Source organism: Perna viridis, chromosome 12, assembly GCF_037379345.1.
Source record: "Perna viridis isolate PV_CMFRI_1.1 ecotype Kerala chromosome 12, ASM3737934v1, whole genome shotgun sequence".
Lineage (NCBI taxonomy): Eukaryota > Metazoa > Mollusca > Bivalvia > Mytilida > Mytilidae > Perna > Perna viridis.
In genome coordinates this window covers 33,024,963-33,046,391 of record NC_142456.1, presented here as the reverse complement: position 1 = coordinate 33,046,391, position 21,429 = coordinate 33,024,963, and the positions used below count along the sequence as shown (strand labels likewise).

The following is a 21,429-nucleotide window of genomic DNA, read 5'->3' as shown; positions in this document are numbered from 1 at the left end:
AATTTTTACAAAATTATAAACTCGAAAAATAATTTGATGCTTCCTTTTAACAATTTGTCCCAACTGAATGTGCAATAGTACGTTATCATGCATATGATGTAATATCGGATGAACTATGAAAAATATTTTCAACTTTATCTACCTACCGTGCACTGGGACTGTTCAATATTATTTTATGTGCGTTATAAAATCATGTTATATTCACCATTTTTTCGTGCACGTGGTACCATCCCCCTTCAACCTTTTAAATTAACACTTTATTGTGAAATTCGGATTTTCGTGATTTAAAACTTGAGGAGATTAAGGACCTTCCATTTTTAAGGGTAAATTTGAACCCCTTGTGGTAATCCAGGGATATACCATACTAATAGCGTAAGAACCATGATGGTAACAAAGATTTAGCTTTTATCTCTACATAATGCAAAGGAAACATTAACATCAGTTTTATTGTAATACAACGATCTGTAAAAACTCAAAACATGGGATTTATGGAATAAATCCATATATTTGTAGAAATTGAATAATAAACAAACTTTAATTTTTAACTCAACTTAATTAGATATGATATTATAAACTTACAACGAAGTTTCATTTTCATCAGCAACATAAAAAAAAAACAATGTAAATGATATATGTACAACCCTTAAAAATAGACATACAAAATAAATTTCACAACACAAAATTACAAAGCTCACTTTAGACAATATATAAAATGATATTTAATCACAAAAATTATTATTTGAGAAAGTTCAGTTTGTGTGAACCTCCTCATTAACTGTTTTAGGTGTTGGTCTCTGTAAGAATCGGGTAGAGGGGAAAACGTGTTATGAAGAAAAAGAACACAATTTCGAATGTGTAATTAGACTACTAGTATTTGCATCATCAGAATCCAGGAAAAAAAGGTGGTGATTTTCCATATCATGTTGGTATATTGAGTTATAATCTCCTTGATATGCAAATTCAAGGTCAGACGACTGTGTCAAAAATCTCATTATTCTCACATTCTATTAAACTTTGTGCACAAATCCAGTGATGCTGTGATCAAAGAATGGTCTACTCATTAAGTGAAATTATCCGAAAAGAGAAATAATTTTGCCAAATCTGTGACATGCATGTTTCTCATTTATTTTTCTTCCCATTTTGCCTGATTCTTACAAATACTTACACTTAAATAAGTGATTGATATTCACAATCAGTTTCAAGAAAGTTTTAAAATCACATGAGAAAGTTGCCACACTATTGAAAATATTTATCATTCATTAAATACAGATACAACATTCTTCAAGCTGTTCATCAGTTTTAGTATCTAATTCAAAATATTAAGGAAAACCTCCATGAGCCAATGATCCCATACATGCTTTCCAGATGTTTTCTTCTATGAATTTGGTAATTTAACAATTGTTAGATAATTATAAGATATTAATTTTCTATGTTTTTGTCTATTTTGTATTCCTCAAGACAGCAGTATGTCAGGAAGCCTGGAATGTTGAAGCAATAAGCTGATATGTTCCAAAAAATTTATTCAGGTATTTCGGAATGTATGCAAGGAAAATTAGATTTATTTACAAAAGCTAAAATACTGTATTTTGATTTGAGCTCGAACAGATTTAAGATAGTGCTGACTGCAATATTTTATTCATTTAAAAGAAAAGTGCAAGAAATATTTGTTTTGTGAAATCTTACACACCATCTCCATATTATCTACCAATGTAAAACTTCAATCATTTAAGGAGGTAGACCTAGGGTAAGATCAAAATCATTGGAAAGTTTGTAAACACCATTTCACAACAATCTCATGTAAGCATCAAAGTAACTTGGACTGATGTCATTCTACTTCAAATGAAAGCTTGATAGGCTTTAGAGAAACTGAATATGATAAAAACATATCACTGGTTTCAGGAGTTATGTCCCTTACCCTATGTCTACCCACTTAACTTCGACAGCATGATATTCATGGTATTATACCAATCTAGTTGTCTATTTTAGTTTCAATTTTTATGGCAAAGTAAGCAAGTTTGAAATCACTCATTTTAGCACACTTTAATTTTCACAAGCTAAATGAGCTTAAATTTTATTCCATTCAGACTCGAATCAAAAGAGATGTGTTTTCCAAACACATAATTCTTAGAAATTAATAACTTACCAATATTGAATTTTAATTAAATTTAGGTAGAACAGTTTACAAAAAAATATATATATATATATAGAAAATGTTGATTTAAAGCTTTGTTATTTTACAAGTATTTCATAGAATGCCAAAACTGGTAGAAATACAGCACATGAATAGAAATAGCATGCCTGACAATATTTGCTAACAGTAGATGAAAGAGACACTAGATCTATCCTAATTACAAAGAAATCTGTCTAAACTTACCCAAGGATAAACTAGTTACCTGGGTAAAACAAACACTTTCTGACAAGTCCCTTTATATCAATTTAAATACTTTGGAACCAGTGTTAACCAAATACCAATTAAAAAAATCTGTCACCCCAAAAGTGGTTTGATTTCAATGGGTTTCAATGTACATTCCACTCCTGTTGATGCTATTCTGATAAAATTAAATTCTCCATACATATTTTAACATCAGATCAAAAATCAAATTACAAATTTCTAATAAAATCACATTTATATGTACATAGAATTTTCTAGCGACTAAAACAATTTTCCACCTTTTGAGACTTTTTACAATAACCTACATCTAAACAAATACTTGTGACAGAAAGTTTTATACAGAAGATCATGTTTTCACTAAACATTACAAACAATTAAAGCACTTTAAATAATTGACATTGATATAAGGACTTAATTGAAATGAGTTTGTATGTGAAGATGAAATGGGACAAATACTTCAACAGATATTGATTCATCGATGAATTATTTTTTCTCCTTATTCTAAAAGAGTAAGATGCATATATAAATTCATAATTGGAGATAAAAAATGAAAAGCTGTCAAAAATTGCCATATTTAAGTTAAGTCCTGGCAGCATTGTTAGTTTTATGTTGAATATAATTTCACCTCAAGCACATGGCACCTAGAGGTTGATTGAAAATACATAACTTTTTTAAGAGTTCACATATTCCTCTTTCATTAAGAATGCTCATGACACTGAAACCATTCAAGTCTCAAAAAAATCTCCTTACTCATCACCTCAGCAGGAGAAATTATGCCCTATTGCCCAAGGAAAATTACATTACTATACTTAGTATGTTTATGTATACATGTATCATTGGAAATATAATAGTAATCATTCCCAAACAAGGCTTTTAAATTAAAAAAATAATCTAGTTCGCTGTAGTTCAGATGGATGCTTAGCCAGCTATATCTAATCTTTTCCACAAAATTTACATTGAGATCATTTTAATTCAGCCCTCATGTAAAAAAATCATAAATAAAAAAAACAATAACTACCTTTCAAAAACATTTGCCATTGTGTAAGGAATTTAAAACTCCCAAACTGCCCCATAAATGTCATATAGTTCACAAGGGGTAACTCCCTACCTGTGGTAAACAGGATATTTTCCCAATTTGCAGATTTATTTATACCTTTTTGAGAACAAAATTTTTTTTAAATCTGTCACCTATCAAAACCTGGCATACTCTTTTGTGTAGTCAACTGGCTTTTTTTAAAAAAGAAAATATCAATAATTTAATTTAACCTATTTGTTCAAAAAACCTGCTGCAAAGAAAGAAAACTCTTGTAAATGGGAGATAACTCTGCACATCGCCATGCAGTTTAAGATTGCACAGTGTAAAAAAATGTCTTACATTTAATTAAAATTTAAAAGCAAAGTCATTTAAGAGTATTTTTGGAAGATAGTTACATTTCAATAAAGCTTTTTTATAGGCATAAAATATTAACAAAAATTTCTCATTTAGTGGCAGTAAATATATATATATATTTATATATAAAACATGTGATATGGTATGAAATGAAAAACATATCCTCACAACTATGAAAAACCTCATTGTAAAATTCACTAACATGTTGGTGTAAAATATCATACATAACCGGAAACTTTGAAATCTCAAAAAATACCAAACCCAACAAAATTTTATCTGATACTAGTTATATATAATTATTAAATTTAAACTGCTAAATTTCCCCTATGAATTGGTTATTGCTGTAAAAAGATCTGAAAATTTCAATTTCCAAGAAAATCGAAAAAAAGACCTAATACAGGCTGGTCAAATTAATTGTACCTAGTCAGAGCAGGCCAAACATTTAAATTTTCATTTTTTTTTACTGTTTTACAGTATAAAATTGAAAACAATCTTGCATTTGAAATAGATTCTAAATATCAAAGCACCGTAGATCTACTATTCAGCATTTCATGCTAAATGCTATTTCAGAAAAAAAATTCTTCATAAATTAAATGCTATAAATAAAATTGTTGGTAACTTAAAAGTTCAAATTTTTCCTCTAATCAATTATATTTTTTATAATAAGAAATAAAACACTAAAATTTAAAAAATGGAATTATAATTAAAAACATTACACACTTGGTATTTGGATCAACCAGTTTGGTGTGTTAAGAATAGAAAACTACTAAATCTCTCCTGTGTTCAAAATTTGGTTCAAAACTTTAACAACTATTCACATATATCTTTAACATCTTACAAACATGGTTAATACAGAACTGATGGCATTGTACATTAGTTTCGCTTTAAGTCTTTATCTTTGTCTTTCACCTCAGTTGTTGATGACATGGTACACAGTTTTCGTGATTTAACAATAAATGATGGCATCATACACTACTTGAAGACATCTTACACAAGAAATGATGACATCATAAACATTTTATATTGACATTGTAGAATCATCCCATTCTAACTCTCCACCCACTTTTTGCTTAATTTCAGTCTCTTCCTCATCTGAACTGTCACTGTTGTCATGGTAACTACTTAAATCATCCTCCGAATCAGTGTCAGCTTGTAAAGGTTTGGTGGCAACATCATCATAATCAAATACCTTGAATAGAAAAAAACAGAAAAAAATAAGTACATTATCAAACAGACACATGCAATGTCCTGCTATGGATATCCCAAATTGTTTAAAAAAAAAACAATTTCAAAGCTTCTAAGCACTAAGCAGATGATTGACAAGGTGCAACCTACATACCTAGTATAATATCAATCAGAATAGTACAAGTGGATGGTCCTACAACTCTGTTTGTTTATATGTATGTATATTCTCAATGCAAGTGTTCTCTACAAATGGATTAAATAAATGCCCTGCCTTTTTCTGTCAACTTTCCCTAAATACTGTACGACGTGTTAGTTGGTGAGTGTAAAATTTTGTGATTTTTAGGGATAAAGGTGTGTGAACAGTTTTCAGGTTTCTTATTTTGGTGGATGCTTCGTTGTGCACATTGTACCTAAGCCCGGATTCATTATTTTGGGGAATTCATTAGGTCTTTTTAAATGAACTGCTAAAATATGCCAAAGTTTCAAACAGTATTCAAACATGAGAAGTAGTAAAAACATCTGTGCATTCTTTAACTATGCACTAACCTCTTTCTCCATAGGATTGACTGTGATATTGAGTTCGGAGTTGTCCCATTCCATCTCCATTCGGTCTTCTACCTGAACCACTTGACTTTTCCTGTGTGTTGCTCTGATACGGACTACTCCAAGGATAATCATGAACATCAGAAAGCCAACACAGACAACGATGATGGCAACCATACCCACGTCTTAAAACACAAACATAATAAAAACATCAGAAAGCCAACACAGACAACGATGATGGCAACCATACCCACGTCTTAAAACACAAACATAATATTAATTTATTCTAGAAAAAAATTAGTAGCACATACATAATTGTCAACATTAAATTTCAATTTCTCTAGTCACATTGAAGATGTGAAAAGTCAGTGTCTCCAACCAACACAGTAGTAAATAATATCCTCGGCTTACATAACAAAATACATTTATTGATTTATCAAAATTTTATTGCTTTTCAGTTAAGTAAATTCTTAATCCATATTTTTATGTAAAAGTACAGAAATTTTGAAAAACTCTATAAAACCTTTTTTTTTTTTTAATTGTTTAGGTTTCATTCTGTTATAATTTTATACAATTTGTAACAAGCCTTCTGACTGGTTGGCTCTCTTTTGGCAAAACAGATTATACAAAAATAACCAGATTTGGTACCGAGACATAATTAGCATCCATTGGTCAGCAATTCCCAATATTAAAAAAAACTATCCTTAAATAGACTTACTTGGAGAAGAGTTGGTGACTATTCCCATAGTATTAACCGGCATATGTTGCCGCTGCTGTACAGATTGTGCTGAATGTTGGATATGAGCAACAACTGATTGTACAGGTTCTTGATGAATTGCTACCACCTAAAATACGAAAAAAAAGCATCCCATATCTAAATTTAAGTAAAAATAGACATTAGTTTTTTTTCCAATCATGGGACACAATGGCCTGATTGGTGAAACGTCAATCGTTGGATGTTAGTTGAATCAATAAATCTTCTGTCCATTACTCTCTTGTATCTACTACAAGTTGAATTTTAATTTCTTTGCAAATTAATTTTACAGCACATTAAAGATGGCTAAGATAAGTACAACTCATTTTTTTCAATACTTTGGCCATTTTAGAGAAAATTAAAGCCTAAAACTGTTCATATAGATTATGTGTGTGATTATTTCTTAGCATTTCTTTGCTTTGTATGTTTCGTATTTCTAATTTGTTTTCTATAAATATGTCAAAGTACTTTCATTTTCATTGGTATTAAATTTGATGGTTCATCTATATTTTTGCAACCACATAGATTTTTTAATTTGTGAATGCCAGTAGAGCCCAAAAGTTTTCAAACATATTAAAATTTCGTTGGGAACTGAAAAACATTCATGGTTTAACAAAAACATTATAAACTGTGATCCCAAAGATATGTCTGTATCCACATGTCCCTGTTATTCAAAAGTTCAAAAGTAGTCAATAGACCGCAACTGAAGGGACATATGAATGAAACAAATATGGAACTGAGATGTATTGAGATATGATTGATCTAATGCAAGTGGACTACTTCACATTATACTAATGTAATCAGAAAACTTGACATTAAAATTTTAATATGGACAACAATACGAGAAAAACAAAATACCTACAGTTATATCTTTCTTCACTTTCATGTGAGTGGGACAAAAGATATGACAATTGGTATACCACAAACCAGGACTCTTTCACAGTTGTAAAAGATTCCCTACAATTCAATGTCACACATAAGAATTTTACTTTCCCTCATACTCATATCTTGAATAAAAGAAATTAGCTGCAAAGACATCCAATAAGAAATTTACCTTGATGTCCAACTCATTACTAATAAACCTTCCATTCTGTGAGGAACAGCTGAGAATAAATTTCCTAGTGTTTAACATGTCAGGTTTGTCATGGAAGTAGGTCACACCCTGTAGTATCAATCTGTAATTCTCAATAGTATCAGCATCTACAGAAATCAAAGAAATACTCATTGACTAATTAATAGAAGTAGGTCACACCCTGTTATATCCACCTATAATTCTCGATTGTATCAGCATCTACAGAAATAAAAAAAAATTCTAATGGAAGAATCACTGTAAGATACAATTATAATTTACCAGGCAACAATGAAAATCTTTTTATTATACATGTGAAAAGTTATATTTAAAGATTCTTAATTTCAATAAATATTTTTGACAATTACATTACAAAGAAAATAACTGTATTGTATTTGAAAATTTGTTGTTGTCAATCTTGATTTGACTGTGACAGGTATTATTTGACCAGCTCCACATATATGTCAAGTTAACTCAAGAAAAAAATGTGAAAAACCTGGAATGAGTTAGAAAGAACAGCACAGGACAGAATTGCATGGAGGCAGTTTGTTGGCAGCCTAAGCCCCAGGAGGTATAAAAGGCCTATGTAAGTAAGACAGTATTTCAATAATTTAGATATACAAAACTTACTTGTAATTTGTAGTCCGGAGTTAGTTTCACTAGATTCCATCTTCATATTGAACTGAGCCATTACATCGACTGGTACCGTCATGTGTTCTACGTGAAGATCCAGTGGAGGGTTGGCCACAATTGTACATTTATCTAATAACAAGGCATCCTCTGGTATGGTATTCTCTGTAATCATAAGGACAAACCAATTATTTATGCGTGTCAATGTATTGCGTGTTTGGGCTCAAATGCGTATGATAAGGAGTTTAGGCACTCAATCTTAATACTTTATCAAAGCATTTTGTTGAATTGTGTAAGCACAAAATATACAAACTGATTTGACATTGTGATAAAATTTTAAAAATTACAAAGAAATTAGGGGTCAATAAAAGAAAGTAATAAATGAAAGATAATTGATTCAACTGAGTAACATCCAACGGTCAACATTTCACCAATCAGGTCATTGTGCCCGGTAAGTGGAAAAAAATACAGAAGTCTGTGAATATTCCGAATTATTTGTGATGTCATAATTAATGATGGAAGTTAGGAATACTCTCAGATTTGACTACAAAGCCAGGATAAACACAAATGTCTACATGTAAAAATTCATGTTGATCATGCGATGTAACTTTTGGTCAACAATAAAATAAAATATAGAAAATCATGCAAATACAATATATCTGAAAATGCAAGAAAGCCAAATCAAAAAAGCAGCTGACCACATAAGCATGCACTTGTATCAAGGAAGATCAAGGGGAAAAAATGATACTATTTTGAACTTTAGTTCTACACTTCAATATCTCTCCATCAATGCCAAAAACAAAGAAAAAATTTTAAGAGGCTGTCTGTGTAAAAATCGGACAGATCGTATGATTCATTTTATCTCACTGAATTTTTTGTTTCAATGTAATGTTTACATCATATGTATCTCAAATAGTAAAAGGATTATTTTAATGTGAGAATGAATGGCTCTGAATACAATTTTATAATTACCTGACAAAGTAACCAAATTTTGCACAAAAATAAGTTATCTCCCTTTGCAATGAATTTCAATATTTTCTAAGTAATTATTATTTTTTTCTCTTTAACTGTTGCAGTTTATCAAAAACTAACATTTAACTTTGAGCAAGAATATGAAATGGATGAAATTTTTTTTTAACAAAATTTGTCATGTGCAACCCACTGCCTAGTTTTGTATTGACATCCTCTAAATACATGGACAGCAGAGACTTGTCAAAACTGTCTCTTTGTAATAAATTTCAATCTACATGCAAAATTAATTTGGTATTTCCATCACAAGAGGGCTTGGAGATATTAACTAGCACGCAGAACAACTCATCATAGTTTAGTAACTCACTTTTTCAGTTTAATTGCCCTGTAACTATTTCTTAAACTTCAAATTTCTTTCTAGACTAAAATAAATTGGAACAAAACATGTAGCTGAGGAAGATAACCATTTCACTAGATTAACTCCCTTGATACAATATGAGAGAATGCTTACGTTGAGTCTTTGTTCTTCATCTATGACCTATGTGTACTCAGCCATACTTACGTAATAGTAATTTTTTCTCCAATTTCTCCTGCATTTTAAAAGCCTTAGACTTCTGTTTTACATTGAAATAACTGTCATCAAGGTTCACATCCAAAATTTCATTCACAAAATCACCTTGAACTTTCATGTTGACCTTGATATCAATATCCTTGAAGACACGATGTCCTGCCTTGAGATCTGCAACACGAGCATCAACCAGATGTTTGCCAATGATTGTAATGGTAGGTTGTTGGGCTTGTTGAACCATAATATAACTCTCCACTAATGGAAGAACAGTCTCCTTCCCTTTGCATCTGTAAAGAAACAAATTATCAGTTTGATCAAACGGAGGTTTGATGTCCTCAAAAACTGAAATTGTATTCATACCTGTTGACCTCAAAAATCTCAAAAGAGGGAGATATACCTCATTCAGTCTTTCCTAAGAGGGAGACTTTTGTTAGGCATTTTTTTTAATGGCAAATATTGAATGGATGCATACTTGTTTATGGTCAAACAACATTTTTCAAAACATTGTATTACATGTATGTTCAAGAACTGGTGAGATTGTTCTGATAAGCCAAAACAGGAATTTAGCAGGTCTGTAGTGGGCTCAAATTCAAAACAATAAGCATCTAGGGTTTTTTTACTGTACATGTATAAAGGCACACAAGGTTTCATTATTTAAGTCTGATTTCATTGCAGTCTGTATTATTTTTACCATTGAGATAATTATTTCAGCATTGGTGACAGGAATGACACAACAAGATTTGGCCAATTTAGAGAGGAGTCCAAATCTTTGTTAACATGTCTTTCATGTCTCTCATTTGCCCCCAGAATATGTTCATTCTTTCATATGGTGGTAATTTCCTGAGTGGAAATGACTCAATATGCAAATCTAAATCCCTAAAAACTACTTAACTACATCACACTTTTCTCTATTGTTGTCATTCATTTAATTTTATCAACAAATGGAACTTTCAAGAGTGACCACTTCTGGACTTCTGCATCCTCAATGATAGGTCAATCAGAAGAAAGTGATAGGTCCTCCATAATAGTGAATGCAAAATATGATAGGTCCAGAAACAAGTTAAATGAAATTTCAAAGTTCCTGCATCAGAATTTGAGGGTCCTAGACCTTGGACCTGTAATAATTTGAACCCCTGGCACTTTCATAAATTCCTCTCTTTTTTAACTGTAATCATCACCATCATTTTAAACTTATTAAGATCATAAACTTACTCAACAGATGTTCTGACATTTACATTTCTTCGTCCAGGAGTAGGGAATCGTCGTGAATTAACATAAGAAACCTCATGCAGCAACCTCTCGACCTCTGTGATATTATGACTTGTAATACTGAACTCTGTCATCTCACTGTTAAAACTTACAGACTGGAACAAACAAAATAAAATAGTTAAATGTACAAGATATTTTCTTATTAGAACGTACTACATTGTTAACATCAACTTTTGTAATGTTAAAATCCAGTAAACAAACACCTTTGCTTGTAACTATTTTTTTCCTAGAAATTGCAAAAAAAACTTACAGTTCCACTTTCCATCTGAGACAAGGCATGGAAATCAAGGTTCTCTTTACAGTCATTGAGACATTTTATAACTCTCTCACTCTCGGTCTTATCCTTCAGTATTGACAGACCAGCTAGGTAACCATGGAAATATCTATTGAATGACTGCTCTTTTCCTGAAATACCACGAAACAATTACAGATTCAATGATTGCTTGATTGATTGATTGTGTTTTCATAACTTAAGGCAGATGTATCATGCTTATATTTTCATTGAGCTATTTTAACTTACAGTCAATATTTCATATTTCTTATCAAATTTGTAATTAAAAAGGATTTTCCCAAAGTCTCTGCCTTTTTTCATGCACTTTTTCTTCACTAAAACTAACACACAGTCTGTAGAAACACTATTGTAAACGCATATCCATAAAACAAGGAAGTCTGAGGACACATTGATTCTCTTTAAATGGATGTCAGGAACTAAACATACAAAGAACATTTAATTTGAAGTTTTCTTAATCAAGTTTCCTGATAATTTGACATTTTGTTGTCTTAATAAAACTCAAGACAAACATGAATGAGTAAACAAACCAACGAACAGATGTAAAACCTTTTAATAAACTAACAGCTACCTGGGTTTGACAATGCAGACTAGCAAGAACATACCTTGCCAGCAAGCTCCAACTACGAGTTTGGTAAAGTGTACTTTTTGTGACTCATGAATTGGCCAATCATCAAGGATCTCTTCATTGTTCGTGTCAGGAATTAACATCATACCATCAATGTATAGACGAATCTAAAAACAGATAAGAAAATAGGACTGATATATACTGAATGATTGATTATTTTTTATTGATGGATTGATGGACTGTCAGAAGAGGCTTTCACTCTCTTTTTTATTTACTTCCAATTGTTAGAATGGTTTATTATGATTATTTTATATAACTATTGAATTATGTTTTAAAAAGATCACACAGGGACGATACTACTATAGTATTTAGTGCTGCCGGGCAGCCTCATTCTCCCCTGGCATCCAAATTCTTCTGCAAATAGGCATGATATAAAACAGTCTTTTATTTCATTCCCTTTCAGAAAATACTCATTTCCTTTAACGTAACTTAAAACCTCTTGACATTTTTTTTTATTAAAAAAAATACCAAGCAATCCTACATATGACATTTACAAATATCATATTTTGATTAAATCTAAAAATCAATAAAAGTACAGAAAGTCTCCAAATGACCATAAATTCCCAGTGACTTAAGAAATCCCTTCCCAGACACATTAATGAGAAAGTATAAAAAGATTTATTGATTCTGTTATAGAAATTGAGAAAACTTACACAAACATCCATCAAGACAAATTTACTACATAGAATTGAATTTTGAAGAAATGATTTTGTAAATTATTCACTTTTTTACCAGGACACTTTTATAGAGTTGTTTACTACTAAAGGAAACAGAGGGATACAAGTGGCAAAGTGGCACGGCATGGTCAGACGGGCACAAGAGGAGAGCTGTTGGTGGCCTATTTATCCCATTGGTACCTAATAGCACAGAATTTTAAGAAATGTGGTCTTGTCTTCAAACCCAGGAAATACATTTTCCAAATTTTATTATTTGTTTGTATTAAAGTTGAAAACCGTATATATCATTCAACTAATCCCATGATTTTTTTTCTTTTTTGTAATACTGCAACATTAGATACTTGTAAACACTAGTTAGATATTCAATTTTCACTACTGATTGTACAATCATATTCATGAGATGGAATTAATCTCTTTGAGCCCTCTGTAAATAAATTCAAGTGAAAATCTGTTTGAACAGTTTGGTGGTAACCCACAAGCTAAATTTCAAAAGACACAACATTAATAGTCAGGATATAGTTTACCATATCCAAAAACTTTTTTAAAAAATTGACCACTGGACCAAAGTTCAAGCACATGGGTCACCAACCCTAGTAAGAAAATATTATCTTTGGAAGTAGAAGAAATCTTATAAAATGTCCTTAAAACAGTAAATAGTTTACAGAATGAACTCTTCAATACTCAATCCTGTCTAGTTAGTTCATCATCATGGAGGTTTGTGTTAGTTCCGCAATTTCTATCAATAAAGCCATAAAACGAAAATTCCTAAATTCTTCAAATTTTGGGGTGGAGGGTAATTTTTTTTTTATTCATTATCATTTTATTGAGAAATGCTGTTATTTTTATTGTTGTAGTTAATTTGTAAAGAAATTGACATAAATTGGCCAAAAAAAAATCAACATAAACTATTTTTCAGGAGGGCTAAAAATCAGGTCAAAGGGGATGAGAAACTAGAATATATTTGTTTTATTTTAGCCTAAACCAGCTTTAACTCTCTGATTGATGTGTCTACAGTATATAGGTCTCCTGAGTACTTGGGAATTTAACTACAGAACATCTGCAATCTAAACACATGTAACACCTTAGCCAATTAATTACCTCAGGAAAGTCGACACTGATGGCATAATGATGCCATTCATTATCATTAATCTGTGGGATATGCCATCTCCATTCAGCAGGTTTAAATACTTCCATATCTTTTTCGTCCTCTGCCTCACGCCTTAATAGAAATATCAACTTCTCATCATGAACATACATTGCATAATGGTGACGGTTCATGCCTGAAATATAATAGAGTGTCAATGATTATGTATCAGTCTTTATAAATATCAGACAGGAGGTGATCCCTGCATGTTGAAAAAAAAAAAACAATTCACTTTTAATTCTGATTCAGGAACACTTACAAACCTCATATAAGGAGAATGGATATGGTTAATACTGTAAACCATGAAATTTTCACAGCAGTTTTATTTTCGTGTCAAGATCCATAACACGAAAATAAAACTGTCGCGAATATTTTCTATGAAAAACATCACAGTACAAATAGATGAACAATAGCCAATTTAAAACTGCATGAAAGCAGATTTATAGCAGAAACCAGGAAAAAAGACGGTACAAAAATTACCCGGTTCACAGTATGACACATGACCCGTCATAGTAACAAATCCACCCACACAACCCACCATAGTAACATGGTAACCCCAACCACACGACCCATCATAGTAACAACTCCACCCACATGACCTGTCATAGTAACAACTCCACCCACATGACCCGTCATAGTAACAACTCCACCCACATGACCCATCATGGTAACAACCCCACCCACATGACCCATCATAGTAACAACCCCTCCCACATGACCCATCATAGTTTTTCATTTTTACACTTACAAGATATAAATCATACAGATTGTGTATGAAATTGACACCTCACAAGAGTCATTATTCTTGATTTAGTTTAAATTTGGTTGATTTCAGTGAAAGATGAATGTATTGTTTTCTACAAAAAAAAGCAGATCTAAATACACAAAGGACTATTGTTATGTAAAAATAAACCATATGTATAGGCAGAAAACAAGCTGTTTACTAAGCAAGTTTTTTTTTACACTATGAATCGCCTCTACCACAGGCCATGCCTGAATCTAATACGGAGTGGTACTTAAAATCAATTCCATTATAATTGCAGTAGTACACCAATAAAGGGTCATGTGTAATTTCATGATACTGCTTCTGTGAATATTGCCTAACATTGTGTAAAACAAGATGATTGAAAGCTATTTTTTTGTTAGCCTTAAGTACATTGAACTCTAGGAGTTAATCAACTTTAAACATGTTAAATAAAATAGATGTACAGTCATACCAATATTAATCACATATATTTTTTATAATACATATTTCAAGCAGTATCAAATTTCAGTATGCTCAACTCACCCTTGAAATTATGTTATAAAAGCTATAAAGCATGTAAAATTCATAAAAACCAACAAAGACCATTTGGATTGCAATGACACTGGTTTTCAATCTAACTTCCCCTCCTAATTTTATTCAATTAAAGAATGTTTCTATTTTTTGAACAGTTTAGCTAGTTTGTGGCAGTTTACAGGTCCAAATCAGGTTAGTGAGTATAACCTGTTCAAAAATTAGATACATTCCTTAAACTTCAATTCTAATAGGTGACAGTTCATATATTACTAATTGATTCGAAATCAATACTAATTTTGTTTGGGATTATTGGAATTACAGAATGCAGACCAATTGACATTAATGATGACATCATATAGTACCAAGCCAGGTTATACAAAATAAGCTGGTTTGCTCAAAGTGAATCAACCAATCAGAAAGTCTCTTACAGATCAAAGCAAATTATAAATAATTGTTTCACTATTTGTTTTTTGCAGTGTTAAGGTTTCTCAATATTCCCAGCTTTAAATAGATCATATTAATTTCACATTCAAGGTGGGAAGGGTTCATACAAAAATGACCTTGCTAACAAAATCCTTACCATCTCCATCTCCCATACACAGAATGTGTTCTTTCTCAATCTTCTTCTTACTGTTCATATCTTCAGCAAAAGAATGCTTCATCCACGTAGAAATTGTGAAATGTTTGTGTAGGGAGTGGTTGAATGAAGCCCTTGGTACCTCAACAGCGTTAGTTTTACCATCAAAGAAGAAAATCTGATCACTCTCCTTTCCATCATCAGTTGGTAGATTTTTGGTCCATCCTGTGGCGATACCTGGTGAGGGTAGCAAGTCAACACTTTCTCCACTGGCACCTGTAGTTACAAAAAGTTGTAAATTGATAAAAATATTTTTTAGTAATTAAAGCAGTATAGCTCTTGAATGGTATAAACTACTCACACCATGTACCATCATCCCCCCCCCCATTTCTCCACTGTCCTCCTCCCTATTCCCTATTGAAAAATCCCCATCCCCCCATTGAATATTTCATGTTACATATCTACATTATCAAATTTATTTTTATATTTTTTATTTCTTTTACATTTACACTATTATTTTTAATGAAATTGAATATATATTTTTCATATCAATAAATACTTAAAAATCAAATTTCCCCATCCTCACATATAAAAATTATTCTAAAAAGTCTTAAGATTACAGTTATATAAATACTTAGATAACATAAGAATAAAGTCATAGACATATAACTTTGTTATTTTCAACATCATATACACTGTATTGCCTTTACCCAATTTTACTGATGCCACAAGAGAATTTTTCCCTATTTCAGTCACAATTTCATGCTACACATAGGCTACAACGAAATGTGTAAATGTACAATACCTGACTGAACATCAGGTTGATTTCATTACTATGCAGATCTCTTTCTATCATTTCTGATTTTTCGCACTATTTTCCATACCCAAAATTAAGAATCCTTGGGCAAAACAAGGGCATTCTTTTCTCCAATTTCCCATCCCATCTCCTTTGTGGTGCCCAATTCTCCTTTTTCTTGACCCTCTCTCCCTTCAACCTTACCAACATCCAAGAATTTGAAGACATCTTAAATGAATACTGATGTGATTCAACTATTTTCAAACATGCCTATGATCATCATACCCACAATACACAATACACCTACCACAAAGTTTTCTCTGTGAAGCTATGGAATATGTATCTCTATCACAGCCTTTGCCGATATGTTTTGTAGCCAGATGCATCTTAAGACTGATTTTCTCTGGGACACATGTCTCACACCAGTCTAGCTGGGCAAGTGGTGCTATCTTCTGATTTCCTGACTGGGCCTTGTATTCCAAAGATTTAGGGAAATCTAAAAATAGAGTTTATGCTTAAAATTTAAGGAAATCTATAAATAGAACAATGTACATGTGTAAGATGGCCTGACTCAACTTTTAATTACTTTTAACTTGAACTAACTTGTGTAAATATGGTTGGTTATTTTCATGAATATTTTGTGAGTTTTGTGAGTGGGAATAAAGCTTAAAAATGTCCACCAATGTCAAAAATCACCTTCTATAATCATTCAATAAATGCCTCTAATGGAATCTATATTGGAACTTGATGCATGAAAGACTGCCAAACACACAGACTGTAATCTACAATGAAACATTTTAATGAAGCTCCAAATACTCATCATTTTATACCTTTAAAAGGTGTTAAATAACAACTGGCCTGGTCAGAAATTTGTTTTTATCCCAATTTGGACTTGATCTGACACGTCTCATATATGATAAACAGTCTTTCTGATTGTACAGACGGTAATATGAATTATACCTAAACCCCATCCACTAACCTTTGATCCCTTCTTACCTTTCCATCCATTTTTACAGACTTCTTTTATTCGAATGTTGATAGAGATAGGTTTAGATTTCTTGTTCCCACAGTCTTTAGCCACCACCTGGATGATATAACTGTGCATCTCTCTGTAATACAGTGGCTTTGTATTTTTCACATTGCCTGGAAATAAAATGTACTTCATATATAAAGTCATGCAAGTGATTTCATCTTCTTTTAATTTTTTGGGGTCTTTTTCCAACTTTTGAAAAAAATATTTCAGCCATAAGCCTTCTTCAATTTCCTTTCCAATTTCTTTTCTTCATTAAAGAACGGCCCCATCAAAATTCTGAATATCATTAAAAATAGCCTATTCTCAAAATTTCAATTCCAATCACTGTAAAAGCTGCAAATCCAGATACATGTACATAGGTTTATTTTTTTTCAATTTTGGGGTTTTACAGTGAAAGTACATGTATTATTGATTTGCTTGGTTTTCATGGGTGGATCAAACAATGAAATTTGATTCCCAATGAAAAGGAGATTTCCATTGATGTGTAAACGGAAAACCTCAAAACCACAAATTCAAGAATCCCCAAATATGTTTTTCTTTCCTAATCTAGTACTTATACAGTATTTGTTATTGTTAATTAATGCTTGTGACAATTTGAAACACAACTTTAGTGTTGGCCTTAGCATACATGTTTACAAGTAAAGGAAGATGTTTAAGTACTTCTCCATCTAAGAATCAGGCAAAATGTATATCAGGTGTGGCACATGAAGGGAAAAACACAGAGATTTTATTGCATTAATCAATTAATTATACCTGATAACCACCAGAAATAACCATCAAAGTGTTTGTACTTGAAATGGCAAGAATTTTTTCCTACACTCTTTCCCTATATAAGCAGTCAAAAATATCTACATCACAGATGTTTCTGGATAAACTTGAATAGCTTGTTGGTTGTTTTCTAAATGCACTGGATATGTTTTAGGTCAAAATGACTAAATTTGGGAAAATGATGTGCCATCCATTGCCTGATTCTTACACAAAATGGTATTTAAACTAATTAAATGTTGAGTTGAACATACACATGTATGACAATGGAATAAAGTTCTGTTTTCTTTTATGTAAAACATAATTGTTGAAACACAGTTAATGTCACACACAATTGTTTTACAATTCAAGTAGAATTTGCCAAAGTAAATTAAATGTTAGCCTTAAAAATTATTCTTCAGTAATTTAAATGGCACCAAATGAAAATTTAATCAAAAACTGTTTCCAGTAACAATAGATGGAACAACTCTCAATATCCTGTACAATATGCCTACTCAGCAGTGAGTCATCTGCATCAATAAAATGTTTGTCTACAATGGATTAATATCACTATATATTGGATAAAGTGCAGAATACTTAAGTGCATGTTAACTGACATAAAACCACTGTATGATTGGCATCTGATCCAACTGATAGAGTTTCCTGCATTGTAAACTCTCAAAAACTCAGACAGCTTCTAATCTTATTACCAAAAACAAAAGCATAGCAGTAAGCACTGTTTACACTTTCATAACAAAACATGTTGCTAAAACATTGGGCTATTTCATGAAACATGGCATATTTACAATCCCTGAACCGATCCACACAACTATTTGACCGATCAATGACCGCTGACTGATTGATCGCTGACGGTTCAATAACCAATGATTGGTGACCGATCTGATTGTAGTTTTGTTATGTAAAATGACGGATGATCGGTTTATGTATAAATATGAGAATTTTCATTGGAACTAATCCAATAAACTACCATATCACATTTTGTAAATTAACATTAAATTTAAGGTATTAAATTGACATATTGCATTTTTTAAAAAATAAAACAAATGTAAGATGAAAGAAATTAATTGATGTTTTAATCAATACATATATATATTGAAAATCGAAACAACAGAATCTGTAAAATGTATAAAACTGCTCTGTGGTCACATGATGTGATCACCAGTTTAATGGATCGGTTTGACAGATCGATGATCAGAAACACGGCACTTAATCTTGGTTGAATATTGTATTGTCACTAATACAGGGATGAGATATAAGGAATAACAGGAAAGTGAAAATCTGCATAATCAGTATAAAAAAAACAATGTGACATTAAGGACGTAGACCTAGGGTAGGGGACATAACTATTGAAATCAATGATATGTTTGAATCATATTCAATTCATCAAAGCCTATCAAACTTTCATTTGAAACAGAATGAAATCAATCCAAGATACTTTGTTGCATACATGAGATTGATGTAAATTGCTGAATGCAAATGTTCCAATGATTTTTAAGAGTTGTGTCCCTTACCCTAGGTCTACCTCCTTATAATAGATTGAAAAAAAAACTGGCAATACATGAATCCAAGAAAAAATCACATGTGAAAGAATTTTAATTAGTGGATACCTATTTTTGTGGATTAGGGATGAAACACAAGTGTAAGGATTCTTGAATTCGTGGTTTTGAGGTTTTCAGTATACACATCTCCTTAATATTTTTCGTTGGCAACCAAATTACATGGTTTGGTATTAAACTTTTAAACCACTTAGTCTTCTCAATCTCAATTCAATGTCTATAACACAGGCCTGAGTTTTTTAAAGCATGTTTTTATGTAACATTTTTTAAGCCTGAATTCATCATATTGATCGAACTAAGTAAGTTTATTCATTGTTTTAAACATGAGATGACAGAGAAATTACTCTATGTTAATATCTTCGATTGAACTCATTTTTTCTATAATTTGAAAACACTGTGCTTAATCATATCAGTACATTCACCTAGATATACAATTTATTTCGTCTGAAATCTTCAAGTAAAATTTTTCAACTGTGTTGGTTTTTATTTCATGATTTATTGCTATTAATATCAAGATCAAAATCAAATTTATAATACTAAAAAACAATTTTATAAAAGGTGCATCTTTAATGGTGTTATTTCAATGGCTTTATCTAATTTCGTCAATTTGGGATGTTAGTCCACTGTTTTTGAGTTGTCTGCTGAAGTTGCAACATGATACCTGGTTAGAAATGATTGATTTCGCGCTAATGTCAGTAGTGTTTGACAATGTTGATCATTAACATGTCTTCATGTGGTTATTTTACTTTCTAAGTAATTTTGAAGAAGTGCCATGCATCGTTTTGTTACCATGGATTTTTTTTACTTTCATAGTCAGGCCTATCAGAGCAAGACCTTTGGGTGTTCTCTGTAAGTATTTACTAACATTAGAAAGGGTTTACGATGGTGCATTTGTTGCATTTCACCATATCTGTGCCTCTTACTATTGATAATCATATGTTTTTAACAAATACAGATGTGCATTTGTATATGATAATCATATACATGTGCAGGCCAATATTTACATATAGACCCATATGATAATCATATGACTATAATACCGATTCTATAATTTCCATATCATATAAATTGAAGAACATTAGATTATCATATGTATAGCACTATCGTCACTATAGGAGGGCAAAACAAACATGAGAAATTCAACCCATCAGAATTCCCTGCTCAATCACAACAATGTAACATTACATTTAAACATGAATCAGGTTATCCTGTTTCTCTACTTACAAAATCTCAATCATATATACCAATGATAACCTAATTGAATCGGTCTGCCCTTTTACAGACCATAAAAATTTCCATTTTCTAATCAAACAGGTTTCCCTGAAGATATAACCCTAATCCCATCTCATCACAACAACTTAACCAAAATAAATAGATACAAATTCCCCAGTATCTCTGAGTGACTCATGGCTATCGTGTGTCCTGTCCGTCATTGATCCACTGCCGACAATACAATAACGAGACCATTCACTTTCAATTAGTATACCGAATGTCTACATCCGTCCAAGCATCAGTCCAGATCAATATCCACTCTGAAGTAGGCACTCAAGTCTTTAGGAGAGTCCTACTTGTTAAGTTGATGATACTCAGTGGTAACAAGTAATAAAGAACTATCTTTATAGTCAAGATCAGAAGAAATGCAGAATCTTTAAGTATATAAACTATAACTCCAGAAGGGTGTTTGGCATTTCCAAAGGTCAACAATGGTAATGTTTATTTAAAACAATTACCACCAACTTTAGCAACAGTGTACATGTACAAGTTAACATTAGTCATTTGAATGTTGATATTTAATCGTTAAACAAGGAATACATGGATTCTTGAATTGGTGGTTTACAGGATACACATCAATATGGAAATCTTCTTTTCATTGGAAAGCAAATTTCATGGTTTAGTTTCCCCTTGAAAACCATGAA

General features: G+C 31.6%; 1 protein-coding gene across 2 annotated transcripts in view; it reads right to left on the bottom strand.

Annotated features, from left to right (window-relative positions):
• Window positions 1-428: 428 nt before the first annotated feature.
• Window positions 429-21,429, bottom strand: part of LOC148602105 (calsyntenin-1-like) — a 47,167-nt gene continuing 26,166 nt past the window's right edge. The window contains exons 5-17 of one of the 2 annotated variants that reach the window (XM_088556790.1): window positions 17,156-17,302; window positions 16,467-16,655; window positions 15,367-15,639; window positions 13,462-13,643; window positions 11,664-11,793; window positions 11,020-11,174; window positions 10,713-10,864; window positions 9,609-9,787; window positions 7,964-8,128; window positions 7,319-7,464; window positions 6,229-6,355; window positions 5,514-5,695; window positions 429-4,971 (exon numbers count right to left, since the gene is read on the bottom strand). In XM_088556790.1, coding sequence (XP_088412916.1) covers window positions 4,801-4,971; window positions 5,514-5,695; window positions 6,229-6,355; window positions 7,319-7,464; window positions 7,964-8,128; window positions 9,609-9,787; window positions 10,713-10,864; window positions 11,020-11,174; window positions 11,664-11,793; window positions 13,462-13,643; window positions 15,367-15,639; window positions 16,467-16,655; window positions 17,156-17,302 — 2,198 coding nt within the window. In that variant the 3' untranslated portion in view covers window positions 429-4,800. Of the gene's footprint in view, window positions 4,972-5,513; window positions 5,696-6,228; window positions 6,356-7,318; window positions 7,465-7,963; window positions 8,129-9,494; window positions 9,788-10,712; window positions 10,865-11,019; window positions 11,175-11,663; window positions 11,794-13,461; window positions 13,644-15,366; window positions 15,640-16,466; window positions 16,656-17,155; window positions 17,303-21,429 lie in introns of both variants that reach the window. The other variant, XM_088556789.1, reaches the window with a different exon arrangement.